This window comes from Physeter macrocephalus, chromosome 15 (genome assembly GCF_002837175.3).
Source record: "Physeter macrocephalus isolate SW-GA chromosome 15, ASM283717v5, whole genome shotgun sequence".
NCBI lineage: Eukaryota > Metazoa > Chordata > Mammalia > Artiodactyla > Physeteridae > Physeter > Physeter macrocephalus.
In genome coordinates, this window is record NC_041228.1 from 11,800,677 (window position 1) to 11,814,702 (window position 14,026).

A 14,026-nucleotide genomic window follows, 5' to 3' on the forward strand; every position below is an offset into this window, starting at 1 on the left:
ACTGTTGTGGCCTCTTCCGTTGCGGAGCACAGGTTCCGGACGCACAGGCTCAGTGGCCATGGCTCACGGGCCCAGCCGCTCCGCGGCATGTGGGATCTTCCCGGACCGGGGCACGAACCCGTGTGTCCTGCATCGACAGACGGATTCTCAACCACTGCGCCACCAGGGAAGCCCCCCCCCTTTTCTTAATATTTATTTATTTGGCTGTGTCGGGTCTTAGTTGCATCATGCAGGATCTAGTTCTAGTGACCAGGGATCGAACCCAGGTCCCCTGCATTGGGAGCGTGGAGTCTTAGCCCCTGGACCACCAGGGAAGTCCCAGAGAAATTTCACTTTCGTGAGGAAGGAAACGAACAGCAGTTTGTTTGGAAAGTAGTGTCTTTACCCAACTAAACATCATTCCTGAAATGGTCTTTAATGTGTTGTGTGCTTAATATAATGGAAAAGATATACTTCTTAAAACATGCCCTCTAACCTTGTGTAATCTTGAATCACATAAAGAACTTACGTTAATTTAACTTTATTGATAAAGGAAATGGATTGAGAGTAAATGAGAGTGGAGTAATCAATAGGACTTCAGTAAAGTAAATGGGAAATAATTATATAAAAGAATTGAAAGGCTTCTTTTAAAAATCTGAGGATTCTGAAGGTGATACGGAAAGTCTGTCCACAATAATATTATTGTGTTATGTTGTTATGTCGGTTGCATTGCCCATGGGATGCTTTTGTTACACATCCGTTTGCAATGAACAGTTTGCTCAGGTCATGAAAAGGATTCCTGAAAGAGCCGGAAAATTAAAAGCAAACAAACAAACAGGAAAATGACAGAATCCTACACCTGTGAAGCCTTGTGACCCATCCCTGTCACAGAGCAACACCATAAAATATCTGAGAGGGTAGGTGTTCTTCTTAGTTGGGATGGCCAAGGAAGGACATTTAGTTTTGCCCAAATATGTCCTAAAAGTTTCCTCCTCTTGAGATTGCTCTGTTCTCTCTGACTTCTTTCAGTATCTTTATAATAACAGACAGCTGCTATTCACTTAACACAATCTCCTTTGCCAGTTTTTATAAATTAACCTACCTTTTCACCGGGAAATAAGTTAGGAGGGGTCTGTAAGTTTCAATTTTTTTTCCTATGGCCTTTTCATAGGATCATCACTGGGAAGATTCTGAATTCATAATACACGGTTATTTTGCCTTGGTTTCTTATCAGCTCCCAAGAGTATGTGTGTGGATAACCACAAAGAAATTCTTAATTCTTGGAGTTTTCCATCACTGCGACTGCAGTCCACACGCCTGCCCAGAGCCTGACCATGATGACTGGGCCGAAAGGTGATGCCGTGTGTTCGTTGTGTGGTCAGTACGTGGTTTTTGAGGGACTTTTTCCTTCCCAGTAACCCCCACATTGAGTACAGACCACAGACTTTCACAATTCTTTTATTGTTACTTTGTAACACAGCCTTCAGGCCAAGGTGGCAATGACTTTTATGTATTTTTTTGTTTTTTCCTGCTTCATTTCCCAAAGGATGAGAGACATTGGGGAAAGCCTTGATTTAGGACTAATAGTTAAAAATGATTTATGATCACTGTCTCTTCATGTTTTGTTTTAGAATTTTTACATTTTTTGAATATATAATGTAGTACATGTTACCCCCCCCACCCCGAAATGCAGAAGGTACACAGTACAAGGCTCCTCTCCCACCCTGTGTCCTTGCCCTACCCCGTGTCCATCCCTGGCCGGGACCAGTATCAGCAGTTTAGTCTGTATCCTCTCAGAAATAATTGAAGCATGGACGTATTTTTTTCCTCTTTTTATACAAATCCTTGTATGCCATGAATACTGTTTTTCACTTTGCTTTTATCACAAAACAGTTTATCTTGGAGATATTTCCAAAGTTAGACGTAAAAAGCTTTCTCATTTTTATGGCAATTGTGTAGAACTTGCATAATTTATTAACTGGTCCCCTGTTGATAAGCACTAAACTTAGCATCCGTATAAACATTCCCGTAGAGAAGACCCTTATACACATGTGACTTTGTATTTCCTTCATTCTCTAAATATTTATTGAGTACCTACTCTGTGCTATGCAGTGTTCTAAATTCTGGAAACATGGCAGTGAACTTACAGACCCCAGTCTCAAAGAGCTTGCATTCAAATTGGGGACACAGCAAACAAATGAGGAAACAGATGCATATATAAAGGGTTAAGGGCGGTAAGTGTTGAGATGAGAATGCAAGGATCTCCATGAACAGAGGAAAGGTAGGTTCTGGCTTGATGAGCGGAGAGCCCTGCCTCACTTACCCACCATCCACGCAAACGCCCAAGACCCACAGGGCAGCAGGATGCAGGGGGCTTGTGACCCAGGAATGAGATTGTTGAGGACTCAGAGCAGAACGTTATTCCCACTGTCTGTCTAGGGCAGGGATGAGTTCTGTTAATCTTTGTTTTTCCCATCTCATACCCAAAGCCAGTGTTTTTCAACCTTTTCTTTTATTATTACTACTTGCAAACTCCCACCCCAAGGAGCCTTTTAAAAGATAGTCTTTTCCGGGGCTTCCCTGGTGGCGCAGTGGTTGAGAGTCCGCCTGCCGATGCGGGGGACGCGGGTTCGCGCCCCGGTCCGGGAGGATCCCACATGCCGCAGAGCGGCTGGGCCCGTGAGCCGTGGCCGCTGAGCCTGCGCGTCCGGAGCCTGTGCTCCGCAGAGGGAGGGGCCGCAGCGGTGAGAGGCCCGCGTACCGCAAAAACAAACAAACAACAACAACAACAACAAAAAGATAGTCTTTTCCTAATAACTTTCTCCGTGACATTTTAATACCACAGATATTTTCTATATCAGTTTACATACTGTGACCCTTTGGAAAGCCACAAACCGTTGTCATTAATCATATTTATTATTATTAATTAAATATTATAGCTATTATATAATTATATTATCAATAATTATCTAACAGTGTAATTATAAATTATGTATTATATATTACTGTTATTAATTAAATATAATGTTTGATAATTAAATATTAATGTTATTGATATTATTTTCACCCCACACCCTAAGAACCAGTGCCCTCGACCTCCCAGAACGTAGGCTGTGCATCATGGCCCTCTCACTGTTGGCCGGCCTGCCAGCCCGGCTGTTTCTCTGCATGGGTGGTGGTGAGATTGCAAAGATGGAATGTTTTGGTTGGAATCTCTTTGTCTTTGAAATAAAAAAGAAAAGAGATGGTTGTTTCTGACCCGAGCCCTCTGGTGGTGTGCATTGGGAAAGTGCCCTCGTGTGTCACATTGGTTGTCAGGGAGGGCAAGACGTGGAGTGACTTGGAGCTGCAGGAAGCCTCGGATGACAACCACGGGACAGGGCTAGGGAGGAGTTCAGGGCTGGAGGGAAGGTCTCCCCGCCCTGCCCCTCTGCTCCCACATTGCCTTATTCGTGTTTAACATCCCGTAGGATTTTTAAGGTGATAAACGCTTCCCAGGTGTCAGGGAGCACACCAACACTTTCCCGGTGCATTAACTCGCTGCATCTTCCCAGCAGCCACCCACGACAGGTTCTAGCAGCCTCGCTTTAGAGCTCTGGTTCAGAGGGTCACGCACAGAGCCTGTAAGTGTCAGCGTTGCTTCCTCTCACACCACCTTCTCCCTCTCTGCCTAACCTCATCATGCGGTAGAGCTGGTTGCGTACTGACTGCGTCTGCCCCTGGGTCGCCAGCTCTCTGTGGGCAGGCCGTGTTGTATACATCATCGCACCCCCGTCCCAGGCCCTGGCGTAGCGGGTGTCACAGAGTAGGTAGTTTGTAAATGAGCGATGGAAGGGTGGTTGGACGGGTGGACGGCCTGATAAATGAATACGCTCACACATGAGTAAAATTCCCTCTCGAATGAGGGGACCCGCCAGCCTCTCCATCTGTAACCGGTGCTACGGGTCCCCGCGGTCTCGGTTCCATGCTGCGGAAACTGGTTTCGCCAAGATGCCAGGGCTCCCCCTGAAGACGGACTGTATAGCGCTTCTCAGCCCTTGTTTTCCTGACTCTTTCCACACTGGCCCGTCCCTCGCTTGGTTTCCCTGCCACCCTGCTCCCCAGCTGGGTACGTTCCTTCCCCCTCTCTCTGTAGACTGGTCTTCGCACCACCCTAAAATCAAGGAGACCCAGGCCACCGCCCCGGAACAGTGAAAAAAAAACCCTGCCCCAGCTGTAGATTGCACTTCCCAAACAGCTTTCTTCTTAACGGAGCTTGGCACCGAGGATATGGTTGTGAGCAGGACCGTCGAGGTCTCTGCCCTCGTTTCACCGAGCTTGTGTGTGAGTGGGGTGACCGTGCTCAGCCAGCATCGGCTGGTTTTGCTGTTCCACGTGCACCTTCTTTTTCTAACCGTCTCCCATCCTTGTTTGCTTTTCAGCTCCAGGGCCTGAGCCACAATGTGATCTTCACCTTGGATTCCTTGTTGAAAGGAGACCTAAAGGGAGTCAAAGGAGTGAGTGTTGAGAAATTTGATTTTCAGTTTAGCTTGAAAGGGTTGCCTTCTTTCTCTTCTAAGATCCCAGTGGTACTCATGTCTGAAAGGCACTCTGAACGTTTTCAGCATAAAAAGTGCTGTTGGAAAATGATCATTAGAAAAAGCCACACCACTTCACATAGTGCTATTGCCCGAGAGACAAGATGAGACACTCGGGAAGACCGGGGCGGCGGGGGGCGTCTTCGCTGAGTCTGGGCTCCCCCCGGAGGACCCGCGGACCCACCTCTCTGAACCACTGGGTCCTGCCTTATCGTCGTGACCGGGAACGCACACCGTCCCACTCTCTTAGCTTCTCGGGTGTAGGACGTCGTGTGATGTGTCCTGTGTGAAGTTTCGAGTGTCCTATAAAGGAGGGCATTTCTGCTGAGATGTTAATGGAAGATTATACACCTTTAAGCAAAAGTACTTTCAACCTCAGTTTTATTTTCTCTTTTTTAAGGATCTCAAGAAGCCATTTGACAAAGCTTGGAAAGATTATGAGACAAAGTTGTAAGTGTTTTTTTGTTTGGTTGCTTCGTTTATTTGTTGTGAGTATTCTAAGAAAAAGAATAACTACAAGAAGGACAGAGTCCTGAACTAATAGCTTTGGGACAGAACACTGGTGAGTCCATCCTCATAGGGCTGAGAGGCTGGGTGTTCTGACCTGGTTAGAAGTGCTGACACCTCCCGTGCTAGTTGTCTGGAGTGAGATGTACTTTCACTGTCGGGTATTTGGGCATCCATGGCTGATACTAACTGTCAAGTTGTAGGTCTGTGACTGTTGCAGCTTTTCTTTCATTATAGTTAGCACACAACTGTAGACCATTTACACATTTCAGGATAGCACGGCAACTGGGCAGTACAAATAATACCCAGTGTTTGTGACATCTGTCTGCCCACCAGGGCCTGTGCAAAGTGCTTTACATGCATGACCTCCTCACAGCAACCCTCTTAGTGTGCACCTTGCACTGTCTGTTTATGGCTTAGGAAACGGAAGCTTAGAAAGGCTGAGGGGCCTGCAGAAGGTCCTAAGGCTAATAAATGTCGGGCTGGTGTCTCCTCCGGTCTGTGTAACCCCAGAGCCGGAGCCGTGTGGCGTGACGGCAGTCAGAGGCCTGCATGCTGGGGTTATCATGCGGGATGAGGGGGAGGCCGCATGTGAGGTCTTGTCGTGGGCCTGGCTCATCCTCGTGCGGTACCAGTCCTACCACATCCCTTTGTGATTATTGCTCTGAGGCATTTGTAACCAGGCTGTGGAGTGGGGTGGGAGGAGAAATGTATTTAAAAACATTTAATAAAAGTCTCAGCTATAAACTTGGGTAAGTACAAACATGAGAGAATAAAAGCATTTCCGTAGGCAGCAATAACAGCAGAGTGAAAACACAAGCCAAAGAAAAACAAATTCATGAGTAAGTTATGCCCGCCCGTCATGTTTCTTCTCAAGAGTCTGTAGCTTCCTGCTTTCTTCCCACCCACACCAGTGGAGAGAGAGCTGAGGTTTATTCTCCTTCTGGTAAAATCCCTGCCTTCACACCCGTTTAACCTCCAAGGTGGTGTGATGAAAAGAGTTGCTTAGGTATGGCACGAGGGTATTACATTGAATCCCAGCCAGGTTTGTAGGTTTTGCATTGGGTTGATGGCTTGATTTTCCACTGTGTTCGTATGTGGACAAGGATATTGGCTTTCTTCGGGGTTTGATATCCTACCCCACAATTTAAAAGAAGACTTGAAGGCTAAATCAGTCTTTGCTTTCACAACTAGAAATTATAGGCTCTTTCTGAAATTAGAAGTCTGCTTTCAAATTTAATGGATTTTCAGAAAAAGGGCTGTGACCCCTGGTGTTAATACCAAAGTATCATCTGTCATAGCCTAGCATTAGCCTCGGGTACCATAGGTTTATTGTGGTCCTTCCCTCTTATTTCCCTGGTTGCCTCCCAACTGTAGAACATTTTCACAGCATTCCAAATTATAGATTAGGATTTCTTCTGAATCCTTATTTTGTACAATCCAGTGCCAGGTGGTTGAATGATTAAAACGTTACTGGGGGTATGAAAACAGCCTAAGTTTAGAGAAATATTGGAAATTACTTTTGACTAATTTACGTGCATGCCTACAAAGACCCATTATATACTTTGTTTCGAAGTAAACTCTTAAATCTCAATCCGTTGGTAATCAAGATATGCCTCAGGCCTCCAACCTTCTGATTGTTTTTCATCGTAAGGTGCCTTACTCTAGAAAGAGTAAACTGTCCAAATTACTTGATGCCAACCAAAATATAAGAGAATTTATATGAATCCATTCATGTGTGAGATCAGAGTTAAAATGTAGGAAGTCTCCTTGGTGAAGATCCATGCAATGTGTTGGTTCTCTTTGAACTTAGATTTTCACTTTTGATCGATGCTATCCATTTACGAGTTCCTGCCTCCTAACTCTGGTAATTTACAACTAATCAAGTGGCTCCCATTGAAGGAAAGACATGAGTGTGAAGTTTTTGTTTTTAATGATGGCACCTGCTTTCATCACAGTACAAAAATTGAGAAGGAGAAAAGGGAGCACGCCAAACAGCACGGGATGATCCGCACAGAGATCACCGGAGCTGAGATCGCGGAAGAAATGGAGAAGGAGAGGCGCCTCTTTCAGCTCCAGATGTGCGAAGTAAGAGCAGACTTTTCAGCCCTTTGTCTAGAATTTGATTAACTGTCATCCTTCCTGCTAGTCAGCAGTCTTTATGCTTAAATGCAGGCTGTGTTTGATGATTAGAGGAGGGGACTGTTTCTCAAGGACTCTAATCTCCACTTTTCTCCAAGCCTTTTGGGATCCGCCGTTTCACTGTTGTCTCATATTTTGAGCCTGGGTCCTATGGGGCTCTTTAAGCCAAAACAGGATTCTTTGGTGAGAACTTTACTATTGCTTGTGAGTGAGTGTGGAAAAACAATTTTGGTGAGGGGTAACACTGGTGAATATTAAGTTTTACTGGTACAGATGTACAGCATGTTGCTTTTTTTTTAACCATGTGTCCAAGTCTGAATGAAAACTTGAAGTAGTGATTAAAGTCTGAGCTCATGAAAAAAATAAATGCAACAAAAAGCATGTTGCCTTAGACTTAGAGCAGTGGTTCTCAAACAGGGTTCCCATTGGCATTCCTTGACCTAGAGACCAACCCATTCTGATGCTGAGTAATGGAATTCCTTTTGCAGTTTTCAGAAGATATTAAAGGGGATAGAATTTTCTCAGTTTCAAGTTTTTCTTCCCTAATTTTTTTTTCTTTATTTCTCCCCCCCGCCCACCACCGATTATTACCCTTTGGCTCCTTGAACTTGTCTGTTTGTGAACACTTCCATGCAGTAAAACAAGTGAACAAGAAACAAACAATATCAACAGAAAATCTTGGCCAGTTGTGAAAATCAGAGCCAGTAGTGTTTAGTGCATAAACTAATAATGCATTATTATTATTTTTTTTTTTTTTTCACTTTTTAGTAGCAAAAGTGCTTTCCAATTCACCTCTTTGGTCTGGAAGTTTTAGTATCTTACAAGCATATCCCTTAAAGAGAATGCCACTTGTCTTTCGGTCCATCTTGCAGGTTTTGACCACGTGAACTATGGGTTTGAGATCCACTGCACACCGGGGGGAGATCATCATTTATTCCAGAATGTTTTGCTGTGCTTGATTTCTGCTTGTCTAGTAAACTAATCTTAAGCATCCATAAAATGCTAACACGCTGATCAGTTTGCTTGGTACACTTGTGACTGTGTCAAATCAGCATTCCCTAAATTAAGCTCACACTGTCTGGCTGCAGCTGAGCCTCAGTAACTCACACTGATTAACGACTGGTAATCTGATCAACGCACAATTCTGTTTTATTTCCGCAGTATCTCATTAAAGTTAATGAAATCAAGACCAAAAAGGGTGTGGATCTGCTGCAGAATCTGATAAAGTATTATCACGCACAGTGCAAGTAAGTGGACTACTGCAGTCATGATTATTAGCCCAAGTAGGGTCCCCTTCACTTCGTTGGTTTTCTTAATTCTTTCCTTTCTGGTCTTCATTTGGTCCCTGTATATAGTTGTATAATGACCGTCCACGGCCAAACGATAAGAAATGGTTTTGTCTTCCATCTTCAGCATTTTCTATAAATCATTAACTCAAATTAGTGTAGCTGTTTGGCTCCTGTAAATGCTGTCTTACAAATGCTAACTTTGGCCTTGACAGCCTGTGGAGCTGTTGTCACAAATGCGCTTGACTGTCATTTTTTCACTAAAGAGGCCTTTCTAGGAGCTCCCTCCCCCGCTTACTTGGCATTTTACCTATTATTGGGTCATTTGTACCACATATTCCTACTTGGCATTGTTTTTTTTTTTCATCATCCAAGTTAAGTGAAATTAAATACTTTGGACATTAGCAGTACTTGGTATTTATACTTGGATTCCTGTGTAGTTGCTGGTATATTTTGAGAGACATCCATTGTTCTACACCGGCACCATTTTCGCGTATGTTGCAGGGCCACCTCTCTATTATGTTTGACATGCTGTGGCACCACATTTGCTTATTTTACTTCTTGCTCACTTACTGGGTTAGCGTTCGTTGGTTTTATTGTAGAATTTTTGTCTGAAAATGTGCCGGTTACCATTCAAGTCTGTATTGAATCTGTGGAAGTTACAGAGAATAGAGTGCAAGGACTTTCCAAAGTGGTCCAGACAGCTCTCATAGTTATTTATAAGTAGAATACTGTAAAGGTCATTAGGACTAGGTAAAATGCTTACTCTCCAAAAAGTTAAAATTTATAATTTCCTTTGGTCATCTGTCTTATTCTTTTTGATAATGTTGTATCTAGGAGGATCTTCATGGTGAATGGAAACATTCAAGGGGGCTAGCATTAATGTGATGGGCAAAGCACCAGGCTGGAGTCAGGCAGATAGACGAGTTCACATCCTGGCTCTGCGGCCGGGTAACCATGTGACCTTTGTCAGGTGCATCTCTAAACCTCAGTATCCTCATCTGTCAGGTGGGGTTAAGAATCATAGTAGACCCACCTTGGGTTTTGCGAAGATGTGAGAATTAAGTGAGATAATGCATAGGGACTGCCTCACCCAGTGCCTATGGGCACTGCATTGTGCCTGTTTGCTGCTCGGATGGTTCTAAGTGGCACTAAAAATCATTCATTCACATATTTTATTATACAGGATTGTTTCTCTTCAGGAAGATCAAACTTTTAATGATCAACTTGTTATTTACATAAATTTGATTTTACTTTTTTCCTCTTTTCAAAGTAGATTCCGCCTTGTATAAAACTTTCAGATATGTATAAAAGTAATTATAGTGAAGTAGAAATAGTTTCACATTTATAATTTTGCCTGTGGAAGCCTCATACCGAAGACCTGGACTAACCTTTGCCTTCGTAGTGTAGCAGGGTGCTTATGAAACTTTGAAATGTGTGGTGGTGGTCCCTGATTTTAGTTTAGGGTGGAATTTTTCATCTTTCATCAGTTTCAGTTTTCCTAGAAACGGATCATTCTTTGAAACTTTTACAGAAATAAGTGAATCTCTTTGTCTTCTCAATTACTACAACACTTGAGCAGCAAGTCTGATTTCACCTGATTTTAGAAATCTCTTTTGATTTCAAAATCTCTAAGTCACAGAGGAGGATTTAACCTACACAAACATGCGTTTTCCAGAAAAATAAGACATTTTGTAAACTAGAGATTATTAGTCTTCGTTGGTAAAGGTGAAGAGAAGAGCATCCTCCCTTGATTCTTGGCTTTTTCCCTTTCCACAAATATTTATTACTCTCTTAACAGAGGCCAGGTACTTTTCTAGTTTCTGGGGTTCAGAGGTGAAACAATGCTTCTGCCCATGGGAGTTAACTGTCTGGTACAGGAAGTTGGTCAGGTCCATCAATAATCATAATGGGGCTGGAAAGTGACTGATAACACAGGGCATCAAGAGAAGGAGAGACTTCTGGCCACGGAGACTACAGAGGGCTCCTTAAAGGAGGTTGTGGCACTTGGAATTGGACTTGGAGGATGGCTGGCATTTGGGCAGTGGAATCTGGTAGAAGCATCTACCCCAGGGCAGAGAAAGATCAGAAGGAAACCCTACGCGCTGAGAGCTTCCTTGCAGGGAGAGGGATTCAGAGACACCCAGTAGTAGAACTGGGTTACAATGTAATTCAACCCCAGCTGCCCCAGGTTGAGCCGCAAGGATGCCATCACAGCGAGAAACCAGTGTACCTTTCTTTTGAGGACTACTCTTATTCTTTCCTGCTTCAGTCAATCTCTCCAGACTCTTTATAGATGTGTAGTGGACCTGTAAAACATCCTCTACTTAGATTTAAAAAGAGAAATTTCATATTCTGAGAACTTATTCCAGTTCCCAAAATGATTTTCAATACATAGTAGTCAGGTGGAGCTCAAGAGTGAATTTGCTCCAGTAATCGCTCGTCTACTCATAGTACCTCAGTGGGGATACAGCCGCTACAGCGGAAAAATAGAGGGCGCAGGAAAGAAGAGCTTTTTTTTTTTTGCGGTACGCGGGCCTATCACCGTTGTGGCCTCTCCCGTCGCGGAGCACAGGCTCCGGACGCGCAGGCTTAGCGGCCATGGCTCACGGGCCCAGCCGCTCCGCGGCACGTGGGATCCTCCCGGACCGGACCACGAACCCGCGTCCCCCGCATTGGCAGGCAGACTCTCAACCACTGCACCACCAGGGAAGCCCAAGAAGAGCTTTTGTCACCCGTTTCAGCTCACCCCACCAGCTACTCCTCACTTTCAAACATGAACATTGTCAGTAACATGCTGGTTTCAAAACAAACACATTATGCTACTGCTCACCCACTCCTTTTACCACCTGGTGAGTATCATTATGGTCTGCAGACTCGAGAGCACTTACAAACATTACTGTACCATCCTTCATCTTACAGATAATAACAGCTAGCATTTATCAAGAGCAACCAGGAAATTGTAGCTCAGAAAAGATCAGTAACTTGCCCAAAGTCACAGTCATTCATTTAAAAGATGCTCAGTAAATATGTGTCAAAACAGACAAAACAGAAGAAACCAAGGAAAAAACGAAAATGGACTTCGAAGGTAAAAGCTTCCGTGAGTGAAAGGACACTGTTAAGCAAGTGAGAGGACAACCCACAGAAGGGGAGAAAATATTTGCAAATCATTTATCTGATAAGGGTGTAGTGTCCAGAATATATAAAGAACTCTTACAGCTCAACAACAAAGAGATAAACAACTCAATTTAAAAACGGGCAAAGACTTCAAATAGCCGTTTCTCCCAAAAAGATATACAAATGGCCAGAAAGCCCTTGATTAAATGCTCCGCATCATTAGTCGTTAGGGAAGTGCAAATCAAAACCGAAGTGTAATGCCACATCACACCCACTAGGAAGACCGTAAATTAAAAACAGCAGCGGCGGAGTGGCGAGGCCAGTGGCACGATGGAGTGAGCCAGGGAGTGCTTACTCCTGAGATGGGCTACAGGGCAGCACGTTCCAGAGGTGGACGTCCACGTCAGATGTAGGAGGACAGCCTCACTGAGCCACCAGGAGAGTCAGCTGTACCCGAGAGCATCTCAGCAGCGGCAGTCAGTGCGTGCTGTGTTTCCAGGCAGAACTGAGACAGGCACTCTTAGCTGAGACACCAACAGGGGGTTGCAGGGTTACTGGAACACCCAGGTAGCTGTTCCAAGAGAACAAATGAAAAAACAGCCGACAATGTAATGAAGCTGTTATCATGAAAAAAGAAAACAGTAACATAGCAGGAAATAAGTGCTGATGGAAAGTGGAGAAATTGGAACCCTCAGTACATTGCTGTAGAAATGTAAATGGGGGGCAACTACTTTGGAAAACAGTCTGTCAGTTCCTCAGAAAGTTTAAATGTAGAGTTATGTGTCCTAGCAGTTCCACTCCTAGGTGTATACCCAAGATAACTGAAAACAAGTGTTTAATAAAAATGTGTTCGTGAATGCTTATAGCAGAATTATCTACAATAGCCAAAATGTGGAAACAGTGTTTAATAAAAATGTGTTCGTGAATGCTTATAGCAGAATTATCTACAATAGCCAAAATGTGGAAACACCCAAATATCCATCCACTGATGAATGGAGAAACAAAATATTGTGTAGCCATAAAACGGAATGAAGCGGAAACCATAAACAAGACGAAAAGACGACCCTCAGAATGGGAGAAAATATTTCCAAATGAAGCAACTGACAAAGGTTTAATCTCCAGAATATACAAGCAGCTCAATATCAAAAAAACAACCCAATCCAAAAATGGGCGGAAGACCTAAATAGACTTTTCTCCAAAGTAGACATACAGATGGCCAACAAACACATGAAAAGATGCTGAACATCACTAATCATTAGAGAAATGCAAATCAAAACCACAGTGGAGTATCACCTCACATGGGTCAGAATGGCCATCATCAAAAAATATACAAACAGTAAATGCTGGAGAGGGTGTGGAGAAAAGGGAACCCTCCTGCGTTGTTGGTGGGAATTAAATTGATATAGTCACTATGGTGAACAGTACGGAGGTTCCTTAAAAAACTAAAAATAGAACTACCGTATGACCCAGCAATCCCACTACTGGGCATATACCCTGAGAAAACTTTCATTCAAAATGATACATGCACCCCAGTGTTCATTGCAGCTCTATTTACAATAGCCAGGACATGGAAGCAACCTAAGTGTCCATCGACAGATGAATGGATAAAGAAGATGTGGCACATATATACAGTGGAATATTACTCAGCCATAAAAAGGAACGAAACTGAGTTATTTGTAATGAGGTGGATGGACCTAGAGTCTGTCATAGAGAGGGAAGTTAAGTCAGAAAGAGAAAAATAAATAACCGTGTGCTAATGCACATACATGAAATCTAAAAAAACGGTACTGATGAACCTAGTGGCACGGCAGGAATAAAGACGCAGACGTAGAGAACGGACTTGAGGACACAGCAGGGGAAGGGTAAGCTGTGACAAAATGAGAGAGTGGCATGGACATATATACACTACCAAACGTAAAATGGATGGCTAGTGGGAAGCAGCCACACAGCACAGGGGGATCAGCTCGGTGCTTTGTGACCACCTAGAGGGGTGGGATAGGGAGGGTGGGAGGGAGACGCAAGAGGGAGGAGATATGGGGATATATGTATACATATAGCTGATTCACTTTGTTGTGTAGCAGAAACTAACACAACATTGAAAAGCAATTATACTCCAATAAAGATATTTTTTTTAGAAAGGGAATGAAGCATTGATACACGCTACAATGTGGATTAGCATTTAAAACATTATTCTAAACAACAGGGATATATCGTATAACACAGGGAACTATATTCAATGTCTTGTAATAACCCATAATGGAAAAGAATATGAAAAAAGATTTTACATGTATATGTGTAACTGAATCACTTTGCTCTACATGTGAAAGTAACACAATATTGTAAATCAACTATACTTCAGTTTTTTTGTTTTTTTTTTTTTTTGTGGTATGCGGGCCTCCCTCTGTTGTGGCCTCTCCC

The 14,026-nt window shown here is 43.5% G+C and overlaps 1 protein-coding gene and 1 pseudogene across 1 annotated transcript in view; both read left to right on the top strand.

The window, feature by feature from the left end:
* The window catches only part of LOC102973503 (arf-GAP with SH3 domain, ANK repeat and PH domain-containing protein 1), a 150,710-nt gene that overhangs the window by 44,980 nt on the left and 91,704 nt on the right, over positions 1–14,026 (top strand). Inside the window, exons 4-7 of the mRNA XM_028500773.2 lie at positions 4,401–4,475; positions 4,957–5,006; positions 7,022–7,151; positions 8,367–8,452. Coding sequence (XP_028356574.1) covers positions 4,401–4,475; positions 4,957–5,006; positions 7,022–7,151; positions 8,367–8,452 — 341 coding nt within the window. The remainder of the gene's footprint in view (positions 1–4,400; positions 4,476–4,956; positions 5,007–7,021; positions 7,152–8,366; positions 8,453–14,026) is intronic.
* LOC102975501 (SNRPN upstream reading frame protein-like) lies at positions 11,939–12,353 on the top strand (annotated as a pseudogene).